At 39.5% G+C, this 26616-nt stretch overlaps 1 protein-coding gene across 1 annotated transcript in view; it reads right to left on the reverse strand.

Annotated features, from left to right (window-relative positions):
* Positions 1-208: 208 nt before the first annotated feature.
* Positions 209-26616, reverse strand: part of jcada (junctional cadherin 5 associated a) — a 79810-nt gene continuing 53402 nt past the window's right edge. The window contains exons 3-5 of the mRNA XM_057824287.1: positions 22025-22930; positions 12862-16367; positions 209-10403 (exon numbers count right to left, since the gene is read on the reverse strand). Of these exons, the coding sequence (XP_057680270.1) occupies positions 10369-10403; positions 12862-16367; positions 22025-22930 (4447 nt within the window). The 3' untranslated portion in view covers positions 209-10368. The remainder of the gene's footprint in view (positions 10404-12861; positions 16368-22024; positions 22931-26616) is intronic.

Consider the following 26616-nt stretch of genomic DNA (forward strand, 5'->3'; position numbering starts at 1 on the left):
AAGCAACAAAGATGAATAAATAAAGTTCAAGTCCTGGGCATCCCCCATCCTGAGACCCTCCATGTCGGCAAGGAAAAACTCCAAAAACTCCAGAGTCTTTGGGAGAAAATGAGAAACCTTGGGGAGTACCACAGTCAGGAGGGATCCACTCCCAGGTTGGATAGACAGGAAGCCTGCTAATGGGAATTAGCAGGCGAATATGCAGTGGAGTAAAGGAACAAGAAGCGGTCCATCTAGCCAGATGAGACGGGGGTAGCAACGAGGACGTCCATCCAGCCAGGGGTCCGGACAGTCAGCAGGCTGCAGCTGAAAAATAGCCCCTCCCCAGAGGGGATGGTGGAAAGGGGACACCGGGTGACTAGTGATGAAGAGACTAGACAACTAGATATTAACATTGGAAAATAGAAATAAAGTAAGACAAGTGGTAGGTAGAGTGAGAAAAAGGAGATAGAACTCAGTGGCTGTACTTCCCCCAGCATTATAGCTTCTAGTGCAGCTTAGACTAAACTGTGAGTCTACTCCGACATCAACTAGCCTGACCATAAGCTTTGTCGAATAGGAACGTTTTTAATCTAATCTTAAATGTGCAGACTGTCTCGGCTTCTTTAATATTAGCTGGAAGCTGATTCCATAAAACAGGAGCTTGGTGGCTAAAGGCTCTAGCTCCGACAGTACTTTTAGAAACCCTGGGAACTACCAGTAGACCTGCATTCTGAGAGCGGAGTGTTCTGTTGGGGCGGTATGGAACCAGAGCATCGATGATATAAGATGGCCCCAACTCATTAATGGTCTCAAATGTAAGAAGGAGGATTTTAAATTTAATTCTAAACTCGACTGGAAGCCAGTGAAGGGCCTGGAGCACAGGGGTGATGTGCTCTCCTCTATTGGTGCCTGTTAAGTCTTGCTGCTGCGTTTTGGACTAGCTGAAGACCTTTTAGAGAACTTTTAGGACAAGCTGCAAGTAGGGAGTTACAGTAATCCAATCTCGATGTAACGAACGTGTGAATTAATTTTTCTGCATTGCTTTTAGATGAAATATTTCTAATTTTGGCTATGTTGCGCAGGTGAAAGAAGGCCGTTCTGCCTAACGGCTAAAAGGAAAAAAATAAATTAATAACAATTAATTAAAACAATTTATTCGTATTATACTGCTGCAAAAAAACATTTGAACACCTGTCTATTATTTTCCACACTGTATATATATTCTTCAAAAACGTGTTGTTAATCTCATACATGTAGGCACAATTTAATAGCATTTCAACACAATTTCGCTTATGCTTCCGGTTCAAAACTTTGTTACTTTACACATGCACGACTCAAATTAGTTGCCTGCGTAAAAACTGCGCATGCGCGTTTGACTGGTGCATGTACTGTGCCATTCACATCCTATCGATATTCACATAGGGTTGCACCATGCATTTCGACTGGCCCTCTTGGAGTTTTCTGTCGCGAAGAATGACGTCACGGACAATCAATTCCCATGATTGTTGTCCATATCCGTTGTCGGATATGAAACTACCTCCCGTATGTGGTTTCAGTCCGTCTTGCAAAAATCTGATTTTGTGACTATGCCATTTTTTTCAATCTGGATGGGCTAAAGAGCCATCTTGTTTCAATATGTAATGCATCTCAAAGGTTATTTAAAACATATAATAAACTACAGCAATGTAATATACAAAACCATTTTAACTCATTTGCTCCCAAAAACATATAAATACGTTCTATTTTTAATTGTTTCAGTGTCTCAAAGATGTATTTATTCGTCTTTTTTATTTTTTTTCATAAGAGACATCTCTGGGTTCTGATTAAACTGAGCTCCAAAGCACAAAGCTGAAAATCCATTTCAAAGCAATAAAACTGGACACTGGAGGGCAGTAGCGCATTTGGTAAGACCCGCAACCCGATTCAACGGCAATGAACGGCCGGGCCACACGGCCGGGGAACCGGCGGAAGGATGCCTGGTAGCGGACGACTGAGCAGAACAACCGAGAGGACGCCGGGAATGTTAGGTGCTGGACGACCGAGCAGAACAACCTGGACCACCAGGGCAGCGGACGAGTTGTTGAGTCCGTGCTGCACGCCTAGCAGACCCCGCAGAGACTAAAAAAAAATCCATCTTTATGAGACAGGCGGCGATGAGTGAAAAAGTTAACCGGGCTATCGTGGTGACAACAGCGTCATCTCTCAGTTAGTTATGTGTAAATAAATTGTTACTTTGCGATCAAAAGCTCTATTTGTCTTGTTGTTTATGTTATTTTGTAAAAGGAAAACATTATTCAGATGTTTGGGATGTAACTAAAGCAAAAAATAGCTCCGTTAAAGTCAAAGTTATGTTTGAAATGTATGCTTTCACAAAAAGCTCAATTTCTCAGTTTTTTTCATCAGAAATTGAAAAATTGCTCTAATTAAGCAATTTTCTAATGCTGATTTCTAAAGAATGGAAAAAGATATGAACTTACTTTTTTTCCTGCTAAAAGAAGAGAGTCTAATCTTTCTTTTGGTGGGTTCCTATAGCAATAGAACAGAATTTTCTGTGGGCCTTGCAAAATCAGTCAAAATCCAGTAAAACGGCCGGGAGCGAAGAGCCTTGCTCCGGTGAAAATGACTGGGAGTGAATGAGTTAAGATTTGGGAGAGTACGCATAGTCTTGCGAGGTTTTGGAGATTTTATGTTACCCAGATTTTTTAACAGCCGCCTCTCCAAAAACTTGTCGGCAAATATCCCGCAAGCATAAAGAGTTCTTCTCCAGTCGTGAAAGGTTTCTTAGCTTTAGCAATATGGTTCGCCATGAGGTATAATGCTCTCAGTGCATTCGCTTTGTTGCCTCGTTTGCTGGCTTTTAGCCACATATTATGCAGGATGGATTTGGTTGTAGGTTCCTCTTCTGGCTCAGCAGGTGGCCTTTTCCCCATAGAAATGCTGTCCAAAGACATCGCTGCCCGCAGCACAGAGTCAAAAGCAGCTAAAGTTACTGTTTACATTGACTGGCGCTGGAATGCTATAGGTGTGCAAACACCCTATTAATTGCGACTAACCACTAGAAGGCCACCTATGCAAATCTCTACTCAGATTAGTCTATAGAGTAGACAGGGATATTGATGTGTCAAGAGCCACAGGCCAGATTGCGGTCGTTAATAAATTATTTATTACCCTGCAGCCCGGTGGTTGGGGAGCACTGATTTAGACAATCACTTCAAGCATTGTGAAAATATCCCAAAAAAATAAGCTGTATAAAAACATGGTCTGGTCACACTGTAATGACAGTTATTGACAATGTGTGTTGCTGTTTTTGTACAATTACCGTATTGGCCCGAATATAAGACAGTGTTTTTTGCATTGAAATAACACTGAAAAAGAGGGGGTCGTCTTATATTTGCGGTCTAGACATTATACCCATTCACGATGCTAGATGGCGCCAGATATCCTTGAAGCGATGTTCTGTCATGACAGATCTCAGCTACTCTTTTTAGTTTAACCAGTTTGCATTATTTTATTGCAATGTTTTTCCTTATTCAGATTTGTTTCAAGACTACAGATACAGTGAGACGTCACTTTGATGGTTAATGCAGTAATTGCAATTTTGTTGTTTTATCACAATAGATTGGTTTATTTACATTTCAAAAACCAGAAGCCATTCATTTACGAATGTGATTGCACTTTATTTTACATATTTAAATGTTCAGATATTAAGATCAAGACTACAGTTACAGTTAGACTTCACTTTGATGGTTAATGCAGTTATTGCAATTTTGTTGTTTTATCACAATGGATTGGTTTAATTACATTTCAAAAACCAGAAGCCATTCATTTACAAATGTGAATGCATTTTATTTTACATATTTAAATGTTCAGATATTAAGATTTGAATGAGGCAAAATAACATGCTTTTTGTCTCAAATATATTGTTATAACCATTTGTTTTGGATGTACTGTAATTATTTTCTGTATAAAAATTAATTTGGTGTTCAAAAAGTCTTTTTTCAAACTTGAGTCTTGAAAAAGAGGGGGTCGTCTTATAATCAGGGCCGTCTTATATCCGGGCCAATACGGCTAGTGTATATAATGAAAATTATTATAAATGAGCCAACTAAGAATTTGTTTGGTCTAGTTGGTTGTCTACTGGTTTAGTTGTTTTTGTTTGCTTTCTTGTTATTTTTTTGTTTTGTTTTGTTTTCTGTCTCTCTATGTTGACTTAAAGTCAAAGGACTGGAGTATCCCACAAAATAAGAATGCTGGACGATGAATTTAGGGGTGGGATTTATTTATTTTTTCTTATTCCTACTGCCTTTCCAGTGAAAATAATTCTTCTGAACTATACTGTATTTTTGTTTCATTTGTGCATGCTCGACACAAAAAGAGCTTCATTAATATGGATGGGTTAAAAATTAGATTTTGACTGCCAGTCTGAACAAGGTTGAAATGCTCATGTCTATCAAATGAAAGGATGGTTGTTAAAAATAATAATAATAATAATAATAAAAACACAAAAGCTACATCAAAAGAATATTATTGGCATATTATTTGACAGACACTAACATTGTTGTGAATCCTGATCAGTTATAATGAATGAACCAATGCAGACTTCACCGATAACACTATAAAAGGTGATTCATCTTATCAAGCACAAGGGGGCGCTAAATATCCACATTAATACACTAAAATGTGCAGCGACTTGTCTAGAACGATTTAATAGCTCGATCATAATAATTTAAAATTAGTCTTAATAATTGTAATTTTAGCAAAAACCATACTAAATTGATTAAACAAAATACTGCCATGTATCACAAATAGAGCTCATTCTCCTTGCAATAAATGTAAAACACAAATGACATTCAAACGGGTTGAGTAAAATGAAACAAATACAAGCATCTGAAAATATTGATTTTGACGCTTACTTATACTAAATGTAGTATTGAGTAATAGATAATAATATACAATGACATAGAAGGGATTCCGGATTTCAGTAAGGTTCTCTCGAAGTACTGTAGCACCATCTGCTGGATGATCATGTCAACTCAGCAAATTGCTCTGTCTTATAGTAGTGTCGTCTTAATGCATGTGCTGATTGGTTTACATCCACTCTGGAGAAACACACGTTTTTGTTTTTTCATGCAAATACTTTTATTTATGAATAGTCTGTAATACTGTACAACAGCACACACTTGTCTCTATTTATGATCATTCTAAATGATCTATATCAATGTAGACAAACATTGTGCCTTTTATAATTAGTTCCCTTTTCACAATCTAAAAATACCATATTCTGCTTTAAATATGTAGAATACCTTCTGAAAATAAAATATGCATTATTGGAAATATAACAGTTGTTTATTCGATATACTACCATAGTACCAAATGAAAGAACAGTATATGCAAATACACTTCTCTGTGACTTGTTACGCATTTCATGCACACACACTCACACGCACAAAAAAAAAAAAAAAAAAAAACTAAAGATGCCGCACATTAAAAAAAAAAAGAAGTTATACATATATTGTCTGTATGAAAATATAAAATATCAAAGCAAGATGTGCACCAGTCATTCTATATGTTACAAATAACTTGCAGTACAAAAGACTAACGAGAATGAACTGGAATTAGGACAGATACTGAGCCAAAAACAGAATAAAGAAAAATCATGGATTTACCCCAGTCAACACCACTTTCCAAACCAGACCAAAAACATCTTAGGACAAAATTAATTTCCCTGGCAAAAGCACAAAAAACAAACAAGGTGGCATAGGCCAAACATAAAATGTAGAAGTAGTAAGTTTGGATTTTGGTTTTAAACCTAGTAAATGTTAATGTCAAATGCATAGCATAAAGTTTGGTTTGGTATATTCCCAAATTTAAGGTATTGCTATCTCAAAAGATTAAAACCTGTTAAATACGTAGTAATCATTAAACGGTTGAACATGTTTACAATGTTCTGTACATCACGTTCAAAAACATACAAAGGAGTATTATGGTGAAACACACAAAAAAAAAGACAATGAAAAGTAAAGAGAATTTGAAAACGAAAAAAAGTGGCTATTTTAAATTTACTGTAATGTTAAAATTACTATTCCTTCTTGAAACATTTGCTCCTAATTTTGGAATAATCATTCAAAACACTGTGTATTGTAAATTTAAAAATGACAGGTAGTCCCCAGATTACGACGTACCCAAGTTAATGTGATTTCGACTTTACTACGCCGGAATCTTGTCCGCCATTTTGTCTCCAGTCGTTTTTTTTTTTTTTTTTTTTTTTTTTTGAATAATGTTTACTTTTAATTTGTGATGGATGCTTTTATTTTGGCGCAGGTAGTACTTCCACATGCTTGTAAGAGCGCATGTACACAAGAAGAATATATTCGCGCACACAAAGAAGAGTGCAGACACACACACACCAGGAAGAGCCCATTTGCTCCCACAAAGAAGTCACACAACAGAGTGAGAGAAAGAGAGGGGAAAGATTACAGCTGCAAGCCTGTGCACACATTTGTTGTTGTGAAGCATCCTTAGAAGCAACACTTGTATGTAACACCTTTGTGCGTTTTCAGTAGCTTATCGCACAAATGCTATTTTTAGACCACAAGGCTGCGTGATGTCACCTTTGTAAAGCGGAAGGGGGTCAACATAGGAGTGCATTCGCATACAACCAATGCTAGTAGTGTTTGTTTTCTGCAGGCAATCTTTCAAAAAAGAACATGCAGATATAACACTGCTGCTATGGAACTTGTAGAAACGATTCTAGACATTACGACCATCACTCCGCTTCATTTATTCGCAGTTGGTCACACCTAGCGATCTAACGCCGGATTTAGGCTGAAAAAGTACGAAAGCTGTACTGCATACAAAAAGGATTGTCTCAGGAGTGATTTGTTCGAGGATTCAAGGTAATTATAATATTTTTTGTACCATGCATGCATTTGGAAACGTGAAAAAAAACAATGGTAGATATTAGGCGCCACAGCATTTGCATTATACTTCGAATATTTACATAAAATAAATGCTACATGCACGTATTTCTTTTGTTTGTTTGTTTGTTTTAACTAGAGCTGTCCCGACTCGTCGACATAGTCGACGTCATCGATGACGTAAATCAGTCAACGAGCTCAACATCCCGTCGACGGTTAATGAAGGGTTAAAAAAATATATGCGTGGAAAGTTCAGAATGTCGGATGCTCTGTATGCAAGCAGGGAAAGCGGCACAAAGCCAAAAAAGCGCACCAGAGTGTCCAAAACATTGGCTTATTTCAAAGAAACAAAGGAGGGTACACTCTTGTGTCCTGTCTCTTCAATGCCAAGCTTGGCTGCACGTCGGCCGTGAATAAACACCTCAATCGCCGTCACCCAGTTTGTAATTTTTTTTTTGTTTTTTTCATTTTTTGTACACCAGAGGGTGCTGTCGCCTTACTAAATAATGATGTTTCATTGATGATGGGCCTGTAAGTGCTATTAGTATTGTTCTTAATGCTAATTGAAAGGTTTATTTCATGTTACGGTTTATTTTATGGTATAGAAAATTACAGTGGGGGGAACACGTATTTGATACACTGCCAATGGGTTTTCCCATTGGCAGTGTATCAAATACGTGTTCTCCCCACTGTATATAAGGTTAAAAGGTCATAAATATATACAGTATATACAGTGATTGCACTCAAGGGAAAGATTGTCAATGATAAGGTAATAATTTAAGGTAAAGGCAATTCATATAGGCAATTCATTGATATATAAATAAGGTTTCAAAGGAAAAAGTTTTTGTTAATTTTTAATTGTGTTGTTTTATTTGTGTGCACCGTAGCTCTTACAGTGTGTTTACATCAAGGATGGAAAAAAAGTTGTAAACCATCAGTTTAAGAGACCATTTTTCCAATCGGGATGCTACACTATTTAATTCTATCAGCATTTGAACTCATTGTTTTTTTTTTATTTTTATTTACGTGTTTATTTTTACTTTAATAAATAATTTAAGTGTTCCAATATGTTTTTTTGTGAATTAATAAGCGTCAGCAAAAATGTCATTGCTAAATTAGTTTAAAAAAAAAACATAATAATAAAAATAATTATTAGATTAGTCGACTAATCGTAAAAATAGTCGGCTGACTAATCGGGAGAAAATTAGTCGTTTGGGACAGCCCTAGTTTTAACCAAGAATTGAGACTTTTTTGTGTCCATATCTATAAAGAATTCAGGGATTTTAGCATTTATTCACAAGAATATTCAACAGAAAAAGCTCTTTGTTTACATTTGGCAGTCACTTATTTCCTTACTGACTAACCTCATAGTTTGCAATATTTACGTAAAATAAATGCTACCTGCATGGTGTTTTTGCTTTTAACCAAGAATCACGACTGTTTTACCTCCATATCTATAAAGAATTCAGGGATTTAAGCTTTTATTCACAAGAATTTTCAACGGAAAAAGCTCTTTGTTTACATTTGACGGCCACTAATTTCCTGACTGACTAGCCTCATAATTCGCAATATTTACGTAAAATAAATGCTACCTGCATGATTTTTTTTTTTTGCTTTTAACCAAGAATCGAGACTTTTTCACGTCCATATCTATAAAGAATTCAGGGGTTTAAGCATTTATTCACAAGAATTTTCAATGGAAAAAGCTCTTTGTCTGTGTTTCCACTCGGTCAGTTTTGACAGAGATAGGCCCCCTATGAATCGGCCCCGCGCCCCGTCAGTACATAATAAAGTCTAGTTTTGTGATCCCCGTCGACCTGTTGTCACGGTCCCTTTTTCATTATCCCACTTTTTCACTTTTTTTTTTTTGTTTGTATTTATTAAATGTTTTGATTGCCTCCTTTGTTGTCTGCTTAGGGGTCAAATCTTGCTTTCCGCATTCGAGGACCATAACAACGTGGAAATTCGGGTTCTCTCTCCCACGTAGGAACGGAACTCGTTCATAACCTGGGGACTACCTGTAGATGTTTTTGGATGGTTATTTTGAAATTTCGTTGGTATTTCGGGGTATTTCAAGGGTAAATTCCCAATTTACACGGAAAATCGTTACGTCGCCAGTTTAGGAAGGGCCCTCGTTCGTAACCCGGGGACTACCTGTACTGTTATTGCCAACAATTTATCTATGGTAACTGATCATGTTTGATGTTTTACACACAAGTTAACCAAGAGAAACAGTGTGGACAAGGCACACCTTTCATTCAACATAGCTACATGATATTTATAATCCCCAGCATAAAAGCACTTTTCACACATCTAGCCTACCACCGGCAGTTAAATATAGACCTCTGTTACTGCCCAAAAATACATATATATTTTTAATGAGGTTTTTTTTCCAGTACTAGTTGACAAAGTAGACACTTCCGATATACAGTTTGTGGCATTTGCTAATGTGGAAAGTGAAGTGAAATGTTGCACAAATCGCACTCCAAATGAAATATTAATTTATTTGAAGAGATTACTGGTTGTCATGTTAACGAGTTCCAATAATCTCTTACGATTGCAAAATCACACACGTGCCAAAACGTAAAGCTTTAAGGTTTAAATTTAAATGGGATCTCCTCCTTAAAATGGAGACATACAACTTCAAATACAACCTGAAAGACTGTTGATCCCCCAAAAACAACAACAACAAAAATACAGTAATTATATTGCTTTTGAGTGAAGCTTTTCAAAGACCACAGTGTTTCTCATTGCAACCCAGACACTCTGAGTACATTCGCTATCATACAGGTATAAGAATAAAGAACATAGGGTTCCATTATTAGTGTATCACTCAAATACCACATAAAAAAAAAATCTATGATTTTCTGAACATATATAAGAAAATATACATTTCTTAAATTGATTTTTATCATCTGGATAAAATTTTATACTTCTTTCTATATTTACATTTGGTGAAGGTTAATACTGATTGTAATGCAATACTGTTGCCTTTGTTTTAAATGAACTTGTTACATTTCTTTTGTTTTGAAGAGCAGAAGCACTTTTACATTCAGAATTCAACACCAAGCCAAAAGGCTGAGCGAAGAAGGAAATAATGACATGCACCGCAAGGAAAGCAAAAACAATACTATTTCAAAGAAAGGCAATTTACTTGGTGTAGCAAAGAAATCTTTGACGGGAACAGACTGAAAAGGCTTGGAGAAGTGTCCCTCCATCCTTCTACTGTATGTATATTCTCAACCACTTGTCCTCAGAGGGGCAGTGAATGAGAAAAAAATTGGCATCACCGTTTTATTTAGCTGTAAAAATGTTTCCGCAGCACCAGAAAAGTCAGATTTGTGAAGGGTGATATGTAACAATACTGGAAGTTTCACAGCCGGATAATCGAATAATCGTGAAAATGATGGGGGTCTGAGGGGGAATATTTGATGAAAGATTTCCACAGTGGTAAAAGCAGACCTACAAGTTACACCCGCTCCACTCGACTTGGGTCGTAGGAGTCTGATGAGAAAAGAAAAGAAGATGGTTACTTTAAATTGTCATATATATTGCAGTATACCATATTTTTCAGACTATAAACCGCAGGGTTTTTTTTGTTTTTTTTTTAATTTGGCCAGGGGTGTGACTTATACTCTGGAGCAATTTTTGTGTAAAATTATTAACATATTATTCTATAGTTTCACATGTTATTTTCACACTAAACCGCATAGGGCCCTCAAGGCCTGTGTTTCAACATTGGCGGTAACTTATAAAAACAACTGAGAAGGGCTGAACAATATAGCTTATTCAGCCTGTAGTTCTCTATTGTATTTTTATTTTAAATTGCCTTTCAAGATAACATTTCTATTCTTATTGTTGGATTTTATCAAATAAAATAAGAAATATATTCCGGTGCGACTTATGCATGTTTTTCCTCTTTTTTGCACATTTTTCGGCTGGTGCGACTTATACTAAAGTGCGACTCATAGTTTGAAAAATATGGCATTGTATTTGTCAAAAACTTCAGTGTTCATTCTTTTTTCAATTGCACAGATAATAAATTTTCTACATAGGAATACAGTGGTACCTCTACTTAAGACATTAACTGGTTCTGGAAGTGGTCTCGTAACCCGAAAATTTCGTAAATACAGACATTTTACATGTAAATGTCTTAATCTCGTTCAAGCACTACTGACACGCCACATTAAATTTATAATTGGGATATAAAACAACAGCCAAACACATTAGAACCATTCCGTTTACCTAACCAGCAATTAATACCTGCATTGAAGTAGATATTTGAACAAAATGGAAAAAAAAATATATATATATTTTATCTTTCGAGGGAGGCAATTTTATCTCTCACGAAATCGATGGTGCCTGTCGCCTATCTCAATCTTGGGGAGACAAAAACGCGAGGACCCTTATGCTAATTTGGCTCAGATGTAATAGCAACAATAACACTGTCGCGTCTATGCAAGTCATCATACTGCAACATCCAAATTGAAACGTCCTCAACAATAGGCCAGTAGGAGAGCAGAATCCCATTTCGGAGGAATGATGGGAAATATTATGATCAATAGGGCAGCAGGATCTTATGGTGCAACATTTAAAAACAGAAAGCAAGAAGTACATACATATCTTTTACAGAATTGTATGGTATTTTTGCCTCTCATAGCCTAAAATTTCTTTCTTAACAAGCGGCAATATTTTCCCCTTTAAACATGTCGTAACCTGAAATAACGTTTGTAGTAGAGATGTACCGTTACCGATACGAGTATTGGCAGTGGGGGCTGATCCGGCCCGAAATGGTGGTAACAAAGAGGGCGTCGATACCATTTACCAGTCCAGTATTCTCACACTTGAGCGCAGCCTTTTTTTTCTCCTGACGCTCACTACACTCTCTGTCTTAACCAATGCCGGGGCAGCTTTTTTATATGTAGGTAAAACAAACTACGAGAGGAAAATGTCGACGGTCTGGACATATTTCATCTTATAATCTCCGTCGACTACGATAACTGCATGCAAGATTTGCGGCCTGAAATTTTCGAGAATTGGAGTTAAATTGACCAGTTTCAATATTTCGAACCTGATAAAGCATTTGAAGACGAAATGTGAATGAACGGAAAGAGTTTAAGGCTACAACAGCAGCAACTGCTACCAAGAAAAAGGTCAGCTCACTTTTTCTACTTTACTTGTATTGTCTTTTACTGAAAGAAATGTCGCAGTAATTTGAGACCTGTTTCAAAAGTAGAGTTGCCACCTTTCAGAAATAGAAATAAGGGATGCCCCCCTCGCGCCCAAAGCCATACAGGCAACAAAAAAAAAGGGACATCCCCAAAACCCTTAAAATGCGTAGAAATGTATTTATTCATATATACACCGTATTGGTTCAATACGGAACACAACTTTTAATTCCCAATTTGTAACGATTCCTTATTTCAAAAGACTGGTGGCAAGTCTATTCGAAAGTGCTGTAGAAGTAAGCAAAGTAAGCTAAGCTAAGTGGCTAAGTATGTGTTGCCGCTGGTGCACAGAGAGGGAGGCTAATGGAGAGACAGGATCCTGAGGTCAATTATTATTACTTATAATTTCGTGAAAGTTGTACTGTTTGGCCTTTAAGAGCCAAAACTCAGGGTTAAAAAAAAGTTTATTCATTATTCATTAATTGTATATTTACTTTCTTACTGTTGGGCTATATACATGTTTTAATTTCACGAATTTAGCTCTACTTTGGCCTTTGAGAGCCAAAGGTTTATTTAACTATTGTCACCCCTACCAGGTATGCAATAAAAAGTATATATAAACATTTCAAACAAAGTGGTATCAGTATCGGCCGATACTGCACAGCCAGGTATCGGTAACAGGGCTAAAAAATGGTATCGATGCAACACTTGTTTGTTGAGACGTTTGTAAGTAAAGGTACCACTGTATCAGGGTCATACTGGGACCAATAAAAAAACAGTACTCTTAAACTCACCTGTGACATTTAGTATCTCCTCATCCTCCATATTTGAGGAAGAAAAGGTCCCAGGGCTGAAGCTGAGTGGTAAGGTTATTTCTCTTTTGGGAACACTTCGAGGTTTAGGAAGCAGCGGAGGTTTCTGCAGCTTCGTGCGAAGCTTTGCTTTAGGCAACTTGCCTACTTTAACGTCATTTGTCATTTCACTTCTGCTAACTTCTGCTGTGTCATGTTTGTCTGTGTTGTCTATAACGTTAAGCTCCAGTTTTCCTTCTGGCTCCTCTGTCTTTACGTCAACATCTTCTGTTTCTCTTTCTTTTATTGCTTTTAGTGCAAAATCAACAGTCTGTTCTACCTCCCTGGATTTTCCATCTTTGCATATATGTTCATTGTCTTCACCTGCTCGACAATTCTCTTTGAGTTCTGTTACCTCGTCCTGCGTTTCACATGCGTTTTCATGCTCAACAGGAGAATCCACATCCTCCTCTTTGTTCCTTCCATTCAGTTCATTCTCACATTTTTCATCCTTTTGTTTCTCCTCAAACTCTACCTTTGGCTTTTCTTTGAAAAAGTATTCCTGTCTACTTCCGTCTCTTTCTTCAGAATTAGAGCCTCGATTGGAATCAGATCCTTTCAGGCTGAGGCGCCTGATTCGAGAAACCGAGTCCAGTTCTTTGAATCGGGCTATTCTGTCTGTGGTTGACCTGCCAAAAGATGTTACAGATACGGAAGCAGAAGAATTTAGCTTATCTTGCACGGCTTCAATGAATTTATTTGAAGGTTGTGATGTGGTGCCTTTCTTTTCTCCTTTACTTGGTTGAAGCATCTCATCAGGGGTCATTGGTTGGGATACGGGAAGATTACATGGTGGGCATTTAGGCAAGACCAGCATCATTGCTGATTGATTGACAGTATCATTCTTGTGATCAACATCCATGTAGTTGTTGCTGTGCCTTTGACTGCAATTTTCATCAACATCGTCCCCTGATTTTGACACCTTGACCGTTTCCATCTCTGTTTCTGGCAAAATCAGGGATTCCTCTTTGACTTGCTTGGCCTCCTCAAACGCATTCTGATTTTCCTCACTTACAATACCTGTTTTTTCCCCTACAGGGGAGTCCGTGCTATTTTCTGACACTCCTAAAGTCTCCATTGGAACAGGTATACCTAAAATTCTGGCAGCTCTCTCCTCGATTGACTCGTTTTCAGGTATTCCCTTTGCACATTTAACTTCGTAAAGACTAGACAGGTCCTCCGCAGGTAATGCATTCACTTTCTCTTGACTCAGCAAAGTCTCAAGGTGCATGTCTGCTATCGTTGTCCCGTTTGTGTTGTGTTTTAAAGTCTCAGAGTCCCAGTATCTGTCGTTACCATCATCATTGAACACAAAGGAAACCTCCTTAATCAGATGGATGCCGGATGGGGAACTTTTACTCTTGGGCAATTTACAATTTTTGTTCCTGGTTTTATTCATGCTCAAATTCATCTCACTCTTGCTTTGTGGTATTTTGGCTAACTGAGCCTTTGCCTCAGTGTACACTTTATGTTGATGCTCGAGCTCAGAACTGCCCTCTGGAATGTCACCATTTTTTACATGCACTTTGTCACTCTCACTTGGAAAATGCACCGGCAGGGCCATGTGATCAAGTTGGGACGAGTGCTCTGTTGTGTCACCGTGACCACTAGGATTCTCTGTGTAAACCGTTAGTCCGACATCTCTTAGCAATGACTCCTGAGGGACAGGAATATCCTGCCTATAAAGCCGGTTTGAATTACTGTTTTTGGGTAGTGAGGACACAGCTTGTCTCACGCCTGTGCGATGGATCACACCTACTTTATCTGTCAATGCTATGTTGGTCTGTGGTTTGGAGAAAGCCTGTTGTGTGTCCATGGATTCCAAATCATTGGCAGAGGGAAACGATTTTGACCTTATTTTGATCACAGGTCGAAGACTCATAGCTTCTCTGCCTGATTCAAGGCCAGTTGTGAAACGGGTTTCTGATTTATAGTGGCTGTTTCTTTTATTCATACCATCTAAATCATCAACTGAGCGACCGACATGACGCCTCTTGCTGATTGTGTCTTCCATCTCTTTATTGATGGTCTCCAGCTCACCAATAGCATCAAATGGTCGTCGGTTGACTGGCTTCAAGAGAAACTGACCAAAGGCCACTTGTTCGGCGCACTCTTGAGGACTGGAGTTGCTCCTTTTTGGAGAGGATGAGTTTGTGTCTCCTGAATTGTGTTGTTTGGTAGGGGAGGATAGGTGTTGCACAGAAGGTTGCGATGATTGCTGTGGTGGGCTGTTGCTAAGTCGGGAGAAGGCGCTGTTGCTGGAGGGATTGAGGTTTTTCTGGCCAGCCATGGGATAGCCGTAAGAGGAACCGTTATCTGTTCCTACACCACTATCAGTTGTTGTGTCTGAGGCGGAGTGGACGGGCTCTTGTCCTCCAGGTGGGCTTTGGGGTTCTGGACTTTTTGTCACTGTCAAGGGTGAGCCAGTCTGGGTTTCCTGGTTCCGGTATTGATTTCCAGGCCAAGACCCGGAATAACACATCTGCTTTTCCTCGTTGGCTTGAAGTGCCCAAGCATCGATGATCTCCTTTCTTAAAGGAGCCCTCTTGTAATTCCTCAGCGAGGAAGTGCTGGTGGTATGAAAATGTGAATAGTGGACTCTGATGGGCATCTCATTCACCGACTTGCTTCGCAAGGTATGGGTTTCTTTTAGGCCTACAGCGAAGGTTTCTGTATTGGTCACAGTCAGACTTCGTGCTGTGTCATTGTTGTTTTGATCTGCTGATAAATCTTTGTTAAGGTTAGTTGGTGTGTGAAGGGGGACAGACACAAGGCAGAAGATGGTCTCACTCACTCTTCTCTTTGAATTTCTGTTACTGTCCATCCCTGATTCTGGGACAATTTTTTTCACTTGCGTGATGGTTTCTGCAAAGACCTGATCTAAACTGGACCCCTGGCGAGACGCTGCCCTTCTTACTGGGGCCTGAAAGGCTGAAGACGGGGATGGAGGAGGACGTTGGTTTTTGGAATACGTATTGCAATTTTGGTCAGTTGCTGAGAAGTTATCGACAGTCGCTTTGTGCAAATTGCTGTGCCACCTTTTATTGTCATTGTCAAAGTCACATGAAGATGTCTGATTATCATCACTAGCCAGTTTGGCAGCGATAAAAGGCCCCGCTGATGGGGGCGAAAAGGCACTGTTGCCGGATGCTGGTTCCGACACGGTGGTGCTGGGTAGCTCGTTGCGGATGTGACGTATTTTGTCAGCGTCTGTGAGGGAATTGCCACCGAGAGCTGAGGAAATGTGCCGTATGCGGGGATCGTCAAAGGAGATATACTGGACCCCTCCACCTGGATGCCCTTGTGAAGTACACACAGGATGGAGGTGCTTCTGGCCTGCAATGCACTTCTCTCTTGACGACTCAGACCAAGGACCTGCTGGATGTCGAGTAATCCAATGTGATCCATCAGGAGCCACGTGAATCTGCTGGTACATATCACCTCTGTACCTAAAAGCATAACAACACAGTTGGTGTTTACAACATTGTGTAGCAATGCTATTAGGAAAACATTCAAAAATGATCAACTACTAGAATATGCTATTATTATTTTGACGGTTAATCTCATATTTATGGCAGTGAATATACAGTATTCAGGACTGAACACATAATCTATTTACTGTCTGTGAACCTGGTATGTGATCTACAGTATGTATTAGATATCTTTAGGAATATGTAGCTGTATCATTCAGTGAATCCTGCCTCTGTCTGCCACACCTGTATCCGTCATATCTGTGTGTGTTTTCCCAGTTTTCTTTTTTTCGTTTCTGATTGAGCTGGATGGGCGGGGCCATGCAACACATCTGTGGCACATTAGGATCGCTCGATATTTAAGGACGCCTGTCACCATCTGTGGGTGTCAGACGATTGCTTGCTTAACACACTGTGCGTCATCGGTTGTATTCCTGTTGTGAGCGCTTTGATTTTGTGCTAGTATTTTCGTTGGACGTTGCTAATATATGTTTTTGCCTTTTCTGGCCATCGTTGCCTTCCCCTTGGTTCTCTCGGCGGCTCGGTTCGTGCTTCTTTTGTTTGTATTTTTCTCGCGTGTTCTGCCGTGCTCCTTTAGTTGTTTTTTGTTTGTAATTTATTGTACAACAACTTTTCTTGTCTGTGTTGGGATGCATATTTAACGACTTGCCTAAATGTTTACGAAAATAATTTACAATTATTCTGAATAATGTACAGTATTTTCATCGCTCACATCACCATAGGTCCACCTAAAGTAGGGCATTTAGACAGCAGTTTTATGAAAACATTTGGGCACCCCTGATGGTTTACATTAATTTCATTTATTCATTATAGCGTGTTTAGGATCAGAAACCTAATTTTAATATATCAAAAAACTGATAAACAGTGATATTGCAGAAATGAAACTAAGTTGATCAGACTAACGGAAGATGTGTAGTATGCATTAGGGATGTCCTGATGCGATCACGTGATCGGAATTCATTTTTCAGAGGATCGGAATCGGGTGAAAATGATCGGGTTTTAAATAAAAAAAATATATACAGTATTTGTTGTCATGCTTGTACAGCGTCACAGCCTCTCGCCCTAGCCACTGCTAAGCAGTGCAGCCAAACTGGCGTTAAATTTACACAAGTGGGCTGTAGCAACTCATTGTGTAAGTGAGAGGCCGTTCTCAGCAGCGAGGGTGGATTTGAGTGGACTCACTCAATAAAGCAATTAACAAAGACAAGCATTTTACTACGTTATTCTTGTTTAGAAATGCAGGTAGTCCCCAGGTTATGACGTACACGACTTACGTGATTTCGACTTTACGACACCAAGTCTCGTCCGCAATTTGGTCTCCAGTCGTTTTTTTGTTTTTTAATAATGTTGAATTTTGTTTTGTGATTGTTTTTGATGATGTGATGCATGATAATCATTTGTGTGGATTGTTATTGCTGTATCCACAGATAGTTATAAACACAATTTGAATTGCTGTTATTGAAGATGAAACTAATCTAATTTTTTATATTAGTTTCATTCTGCAAGTGTTAATGTCATGAGCAGCTGAATAAAGTCAGCAAACCACACGAAGGTCTGACTTCGTCATTTTGGAGCTCAGCTTGATCTCTAGCTAGGACCTAGCTCCAATATCTTGGCGAGGACAGTACAATCACATATCATACATGTTTTTGAATAGTTATTTTGAGATTTAGGGGGTGTTTTGGGGTACTTAAAGGGTTCATTCCGACTTATGGGGAAATTCGGGTTAAGTCGCCAGCGTAGGGAACGGAATTCATTCCTAACCCGGGGACTACCTGTGATTCACGTTATGAAGGCGACATGGTGGGACAGTAAAAGATTCTCAAAATAAGGTGACTCGGGCTCGGGGGCAAAAATATGCAATCGGGACATCCCTAGTATGCATCAAAAGAAATTTACACAAGTGCAAACATTTGGGAACCCTTTGAATTTTTCTTAGCACAGGTTAATTGAAAACTGGCATGTGAACTTATCAATCCTTAAATCTCCTAAGACCACCAAAATGCTAAAACTGCTTTTGGCACAGTTATAAATACTGTAAAACACGCTATAAAACACAACAGGTTTCACACACACACAGTGGTTAGTACGTTCTGAGATTAAGGGTTCAATACTGGGCTCGGGATTTCCTGTGTGGAGTTTGCATGTTCTCCCCGTAACTGTGTGGGTTTTCTCCGGGTACTCCAGTTTCCCCCCCCCACATCCCAAAAACATGCACGGTGGGCTGATCAAATCAATCACACTAAATTGTCCCTAGGTATGACTGTTTGCGCGAATGGTTGTCTCCTTGTGCCCTGTGATTGGCTGGCTACCGATTCAGGGTGTACCCCGCATACTGTCCATAGTTAGCTGTAATTGGCTCCAGCGCCCCCGTAACCCTCATGAGGATAAGCGGCTCAGAAAATGAATGAATACATGAAAGGTTTCACACAGGCATTAGGCTACTGCATTACACTAGAACAAGGCATAAATAAGAAAATGATTTCCATTCAAAATTGTATTTTTTTCACTGATTTACAAAATTCCATATAAAACTCCATCTAATTGTTATTTTCCCTAATTTCTTCAAATATAAAAGCAAAATCTCAATTTTAACTATTCAGGAACATAGGATGTAGCCTACTTAAAAATTGAAGATACTATAAATATTGACTTTTTTTAAATAATAAAGATATAAAGAACATACATTAACAAAAAATAAGTACAAATGACTTACATTATGCACAGTGGAATGGAATATATGTTGAAGACAAAGCAAACAATGACTTTTTCTTAATTATAAGGAAACAAGTAGTATGTAGCCTTACATAAATTAACAAAAATAAGTCCAAAGTGCAAATTAACACGGACGATATTCTGAATCACTCAAATATAACCAAATGAAATAAAATAAACCTTATCAACTCTTCCCTTTCTCTTAAAAATTTAATCAATTTTCCATTGCATTGCCCCTTAAATAGCACACAGCATGAATGCTATTTTTAGACCGAGACGTCGCCATCATAACGCGGAAGTGGGACATTTTCGACCCATAAAAACCTTGTTATTTCTGCTAATTTTTTCCGGTAATCTTTCAAAAAAGAACATGCCGATCAAGCACTGCTGATATGGAATTCGTAGAAATGGCTTTAGACATTACTACATATGAAGGATGTGTTCTTCATACGTTTCGTGAACCAAAAACTCGGAGGAAAACGTGAAGAATGGATCAACTTGCGTGGACGTCCAAAAGTTTAACCAGTTTAACACTAGCAAGGTGTAGCCACTCACATTTAATATGCAGTAACATTTTGTTGGGGGGCATGGTCCTTCAGAAGACTAAGAGGTAAGCCATTTTGATATTTTTTACTTATTTTTTAGCGTGGCGTTTTGCCGTGCTGCTTCTGTCTGACAATGAGTGACCTGAAAAAATTAAAATGGCCTCTGACTGTACCTGTTACCTTTTCTGTTGTAAAAAAAAAACTTTATTTACTTTATTAATGAAAAAATTAAAAGTTTTCGTTGGCTGTCACCGAGTAGCATTTGCGATCACTACACAAAAATAGCAATGTAAATTGTCCCCAAGAAAGGTCAGAGACGTAAGACAACCAGAGGATATAATATATAAGAAAGACAGGGCATATGGTGGTAATGGATAGATTGTTGAAACAGAAGAATGTCATTGTCAGCTAAGCTAAGGCCTTTTTCAGCCCTCGTGACGCAAGCCATCTCTTTAGCTGAACATTTGTATGTTCTTCCACATCTTTACCAGTGAATTTGGCACCAGCCACATAGTTTTCAGAGAGAATTGGTAAGTTTAGTTCAGTAAACAACTCGGTTCGTACACTATTTCCATTCATTTACTATTGGGGACAAACGGGAGGTTGAACCGCCTAGCCACAATTGCTAACGTCAAGAATATAAATGAGCAAAAGTGACATGTTGCTTGCGGTACGCCATTCAACAAGCTTTTTTTCTGCCCTCTATTTGTTGTTCGAAAAAAATGTGCATTAGAACCAATCAAAGCTAACTATCCATGCTGATCACATGTCAGTATGTCATCCAATTGAACTACAGCAGAGTCCAGTTTTTTTTTCAGCCTGCATGCTCCCTGCATGTGCAGGGTGACGTGACTCACACACAGAGAGAGACGCTGGGAAGAACTACGTAGAATAAATAAATGAATAATAAATATCGGTGGAAACGGATGACACTACACAAGCTCTTTATTAGGCTTGTTTTTCACACTTATGTAAATCTGACATTGGTAGATTGTTTTTATTGGAGATGCGTGTGTGGCAACGTGGCAGTTTTTTTTAATTATTTTTTTTTTAAACATGGGGTTTTTACAGATGCTGTCATATTTTCGGGATCAAAGCATCATATGCCGGAACGGCGTTCCGCCTTCGAGTTTCATGCCGGACAGGTGTTCCGGCCCACTTTCACCCCTGATTACAGCAGACATTAAGGTGCCAGATCAGCCAGAATAAGTCACGGAACACTGTGTGCCAAAACCAAGAAGTCCTGGATCCTGTTCCAGCAGAATCAGGCACAAATTACTGTAATTTTCGGACTATATGGCGCACCTGACTATAAGCTGCACGCCACAAATTTGACACAGAAACAGCATTTGTCCATATATAAGCCGCACTGGACTATACGCCGCACCTACCAAATTTGACAAGAAAACTATTTGTTCATGTATAAGCCACACTGGACGATAGGCTACAGGGATAATCACACCTAAAGACTACTGTTGTCATGATACTATAATATTTTCAACTTGTTATCTTTACTCCAAAAAAAAAAAAGTACACGATACATTTTTTTTAAAATATGTCTTTTAGGAACTCTTTCAGTGCCATTAGACGATGATAGATTTCCAGTCTTGCAGTTCATGAAAAATAAAAACTCTTTTAAAAAGAGTTTATGACAAGTATTTAAACTGGGAGGGTGGCAGCAAATGAATGTTCATTCGCATGCAACCCTCCCCCTTCAAATGGATTGGACATCAAGCGCAGTCAACGGCAGCCAATGAGTTAAAAAGAAAATGCAAAAATATCCTCCATTATTATAAAGAGTCGTGCAGAATCAAATTCATCCCATGACAACAAAATTTTCTTAACCTGTGGTAGCCCAAAAACCAATAGATAACTGAGTAATCAAATGTCGTATCCCAATAGAACATTTCGGTATCAATAGGATTCAATACTTTTACCAACCTTACGAAAGACATACACCTTAAAGGCCTGCAAAATCCACATACAAGGCGCACAAGACTATAAGCCACAGGGTTGAAAGCGGAGGGAAAAAGTAGCGGCTTATAGTCCGAAAATTACAGTAACTGACCTAAGGGGAATGAGATTGAGCCACAAATCTCCACTCAAAAAACATCAGACGTGGAAGGGTAAGAAAGGGTAAAATATGCCTAATGAGATTAAAACAAAGGTTTGCAAACATACTTTTTTGCAAGATTCTCACACGTTGAAAACTCAATTTCAGGCTACTATTCCTGCACACCAAAAGCTAATGTATATTATTCAGTATTCACATAATCGTTTAGAACACTAGCATGTAGCTCTACCATTACACTGCATTTCTTTTGATAATGTACCCATACAAATAGAACACATTACCTGTAATCAACTGCAATCTCACCATATCCCCGGCGCCCTCCTATAATCACAGGGGATCGTTTGTATGATGGGGGTGGGATGTAGCCTGGAGGGCCAGAATCCTGTGCAAAATAGTCAATTGGAGCATCACCTGTTCGTATGATGGGAAGAGGAGTCCTGTCCCTGGAATGGGAAATAACCGACTCTCTCCCAGACAATACTTCACAGCTTCCCCTAATCTGCTGGTGCATTTCATAGGAGGGAGGTCTGGGGGGCCGAGTGAAGCGGGGCTTTGGCGTTAATGATAATTGGTTGGCACTTGCTGGCCTCCCATTCTCCGGCCAGCGGGGTGCTCTGTAAAAGTCGTGGTGAGACAGTGGGTGGCCGTTAACCCTTCTGTACAAGTCCTGACCACATGAGGCCGTGTCCACATACTGCAGGCTCTCAGGTCGCAGCATCCTGGGCATGGACTGGGATTTGGCTTTGGTCCTGGGGTGGACTACCATTCCCTCTGGTGTCCTGGCGTGCAGCCGCTGCTGTTCCTGTGCCCAACGTTCACCATCACTCTGCGACATCTGGCGACTAAAACTGACAGCTGGATGCCACTCATTTGTCCCCAGGCTCTGGCACTTCCTCTCAGTGGCCATCTTCCACTGTTTGAGCGCTGCCTCCCTTTCTTTAGCACGGGCCTGTACCTGAGCTGCCCAGCGTTGCCGCTCCTGGGCTACTCTCTGACGCTCCTCTGAGGGCAACTCTTGACCTCTTGCTTGTTGAGGTCCCTCTGGTCTGATATATTCCCCATGTCCACCTGCATGGCACTCTCTTTGGTCAGCATAGTCCAGCAGAACAGTAAAATCCTGGCCTCTCCTCCTCCAAAAGGATACATCCTTGGACTGGATCTGTTGACCTCTGCTGGCATCACAGAACCTAATAGGAAACATCACATCAGAGGAATCATAGAGTGAAACCTCATATATTTAAATGTGTATTTTAAAATAAAATAAGGCGAAGGATGAGGTGGTTGTGAACAATTTAGCATTTTTAAAGCAATAAAAGTAGTATTGTTGCACTGCTCAGGAAAACATTGATACTACAGAACAAATTGGGATAAAACTTCCACTAGATGGAGACAGAGGACCATGAGAAAAGTCATTTTTGATGTCGTGCCATATACACAAAATGATAACTATACCCTTAATTAGGACATTAGGCTTTCCTTCATAACAGATTAACTATTTCAACGCTTCACTAAAACAATAATACTGATTGCTGCTGTTACATCCGTGAGAGAATGTTTCACGGCTGACAGAAGGAGCAGTAATATCGTCGTGCAGCCTGATTTGATCTGTTTTCAAAAATGACTGGCTGATCAACACCATAAACAAGACACATGGACACGTGCACAACTCCCAAGGCTAAGGTCATCGACCATCCTTGACATTTCAATCTATGATCATAACTGGTCAGAGATGTTTGCGGTGGGAAATCCATGCCAATCTTCTAAATAAGTGATTATGTGAGTTGTAGCCATTTGTCAAATTGTCGGTAATAAAAGACAGAAGACGGCCCCCGTTCATTATCTAAAGTGAAGCTACTAGGCAAAACCTCCATGAAGTTGGCCCCTCATCAAACGCTAATTTTCAAAATGATGTCAATCGTTTGTGCTACATTTGTGCTGTAAAAGTTTGGTTTGTGCTGCTACCGTTTTTGAGATATTGAGACATTAACTTTGAGTGATGACATAATGCAGTCCCCGATTTATTGCAAAATGGACCTGAAATGGTGCCATTCATTTAAGCTACGTTTGTGCTCATTTATGCTGTTAAAATTTTCGTTTGTGTTGCTATCTCGTTTTATAGATATTCAGATATTAATTTCAAGTCATGACGTCAATCGCAGCCCCTCAGTTGCGGTTGATGGATTGTACAGACTTTTTTTTTTTTTTTTTTCAAACCTGTCCTGTTCAGCTGTTTGACATGGAGAATGGAAATCTGAGTGTCTGGATGGTCTGAATAGTTATAATGTTTCACAGAGGAATACAGTGATACCTCAGCTCACGAACGCTTAAGCTCACGAACTTTTCGCCTCAAGAACATTAAATTCGCGAGCATATAGTCACTGCTGACGAACTAGTTTTCGGCGGACGAACCAAACCACGGGGTCGAACAGCACCACGGTGGCGGCCACGAGAAGCTGATGCACGCTCACGGCGTCCCAGTTCGTCCCCTCCCTTTCGTTGAGTGCGGACGTGGTTTGTGTTTGATAGACATTTTGGACCATATTGAGTGTACTTTTGCTATTATGGGACCGAAAAAGAGTTACCTACAGTCCTTGTGGAAAGTGACTCGTGTTACCAATTCGTCCTCGACTGGTAATTGGCGGTGCTTTCAGCTTCCCACCGTCGTGAGAAGTGGACCGGCGAGTCACGTTGGCTCGTTGTCGTCGGTTGTCTTCGGTTCGCCCGATTTCCTCTCCAGAAAGGTGGCGGCGTGCATACAAACACCCAGAGCCGTCGGATGGCTTTTTGTGGGCACTTTTATTAACAACTAAAAGCATGTGGGGGGCACAGCAGTGGAGTCTACGCTAACTGCGCACTTTGCCGGTAACACTCTCCTTCCAAACAGTAACTCCCTCCCTCCCTCCTCCTCCCACTCCATTCCATCAAGCCATCAACTACCATCACAAAGGTAAATAAAACGACTTTATTATACAGTACAGTTTATTTCTTCAATTATAATACAATAGCACATTTATTATACATAAAATAAGGTATATTTTTGTGTAGTTTTAAGGCTTATTTAGTAGAAAATTATGTTTTATGGGGACCTGGGAACGGATTATTCTCATTTTAATGGTTTCTTATGGGAAATAAATGTTCGGAAGACAAACTTTTCGCCTCACACACACTTTCTGGGAACCAATTATGTTCGTGAGCTGAGGTATCACTGTATGACATACTCCCATTGTGGTCATTCAACATACCTCGTTTATTAAGACAAAGCAGCGAACAGGAAGGGGTGATGGGGGAACAGAAGAAAAGAAGGAGAGAGACAGAAGAAACACAAACAACAAGAAATACATTGAACCATAACTATGCGTATGTTGACAACATGTGGGGGGCCTGATAACCAGGGAAAGAGAGGGGGGGTCTAGAAGAAAAGTGATTGGGAGGGGTGGAGTGTACACAAATCAGCCCTGTAATCTAGAACCCAGAAATCGTTTGTTGGCAACCTACTCTACGCCGCCCCATTACCAGTCCTCCGAATGAGTATGTAGGTGCCAGGGTGAACTGATTTGTGTACACTCTACCCCTTTCAATCACTTAGCTTATAGTCTTATAGACACCCCCACCCCCATTCTCCTCTTTCACTGGCCAATAGGCCCCCACATGGTGTAAACCGGAAATACATCTCGCTGACGATAGCACCAGCATATTAGTAACTAGTTTAGATGTTCAATGTATATCTAGTTGTTGTTTGTGTATGTGTTTCTTTTCCTTCTTCTCTTGTATTTCTTTTCTTCTGTCCCCCCATAATCCCTTCCTGTTCGCTGCTTTGTCATAATAAAAAGGTATTTTGAATGATCACAATGGGAGTATGTCAGACTCTCAATGTGAAACATTAAAACTGTTCAGAATCTGGGCACTTAGACTTCCATTCTCTGTGTCAAACAGCTGAACAGGACAGGTTTAAAAAAAAAAAAAAAAAAAAAAAAAAAAAAAGAAATACATTGAACCATAACTATGCGTATGTTGACAACATGTGGGGGGCCTGATAACCAGGGAAAGAGAGGGGGGGTCTAGAAGAAAAGTGATTGGGAGGGGTGGAGTGTACACAAATCAGCCCTGTAATCTAGAACCCAGAAATCGTTTGTTGGCAACCTACTCTACGCCGCCCCATTACCAGTCCTCCGAATGAGTATGTAGGTGCCAGGGTGATAGATACGTACAGACTCTCTCAATAAGATGGGTGTCCCAACAACTAGTGCAAACATAGCACAAACGAAGTGCACCCCTTCGGGTCCATTTTGCAGTAAATGGAAGTCACGTTATCACTCAATTAATATCTCAAGCCTCTCATTTTACTACAAAATGGACCAAAAGGGGTGCCATTTGTTTGTTCGACGTTTGCGCAAGTTGTTGGGACACCCCTTTGTCATTGAGAAGGTTGGTAACCTGGTACGCTCCATCAGCCGCGGGAGTTAGACACGGAAAAGCTGCAAAATTAATACAGTGGTACCTCGACATACGATCGTTTCGACACATGATGTTTTTGACATCGGACGTAAAAAAGTGAGGCTTACCATTAAAATGAAGATGGAAATGATTGAAAAATATGAGTATGGTGTGTTCGTCCGTGAACTGGCTTGACGATACCGCAGTAGAATGTCTACGATCTCAATGGTTCTCCTCCGACCTCCGTTCGCTAGTCTTTCTTTATAAGTTAAGGTGAAAATTATTATTATTGTAACATCGCCAAAGAAATCACCAGCTTCGTCAGATTTTTTTTCATTTATTTCATACCTTGTTCAACACAACATGCCTACTGTCCACCGCAGTTGAGGTCATCGACAGAACGTGAACAGTGAAAGTAAAAAATCCTTAAAAAAGTAAA

This window comes from Corythoichthys intestinalis, chromosome 20 (genome assembly GCF_030265065.1).
Source record: "Corythoichthys intestinalis isolate RoL2023-P3 chromosome 20, ASM3026506v1, whole genome shotgun sequence".
NCBI lineage: Eukaryota > Metazoa > Chordata > Actinopteri > Syngnathiformes > Syngnathidae > Corythoichthys > Corythoichthys intestinalis.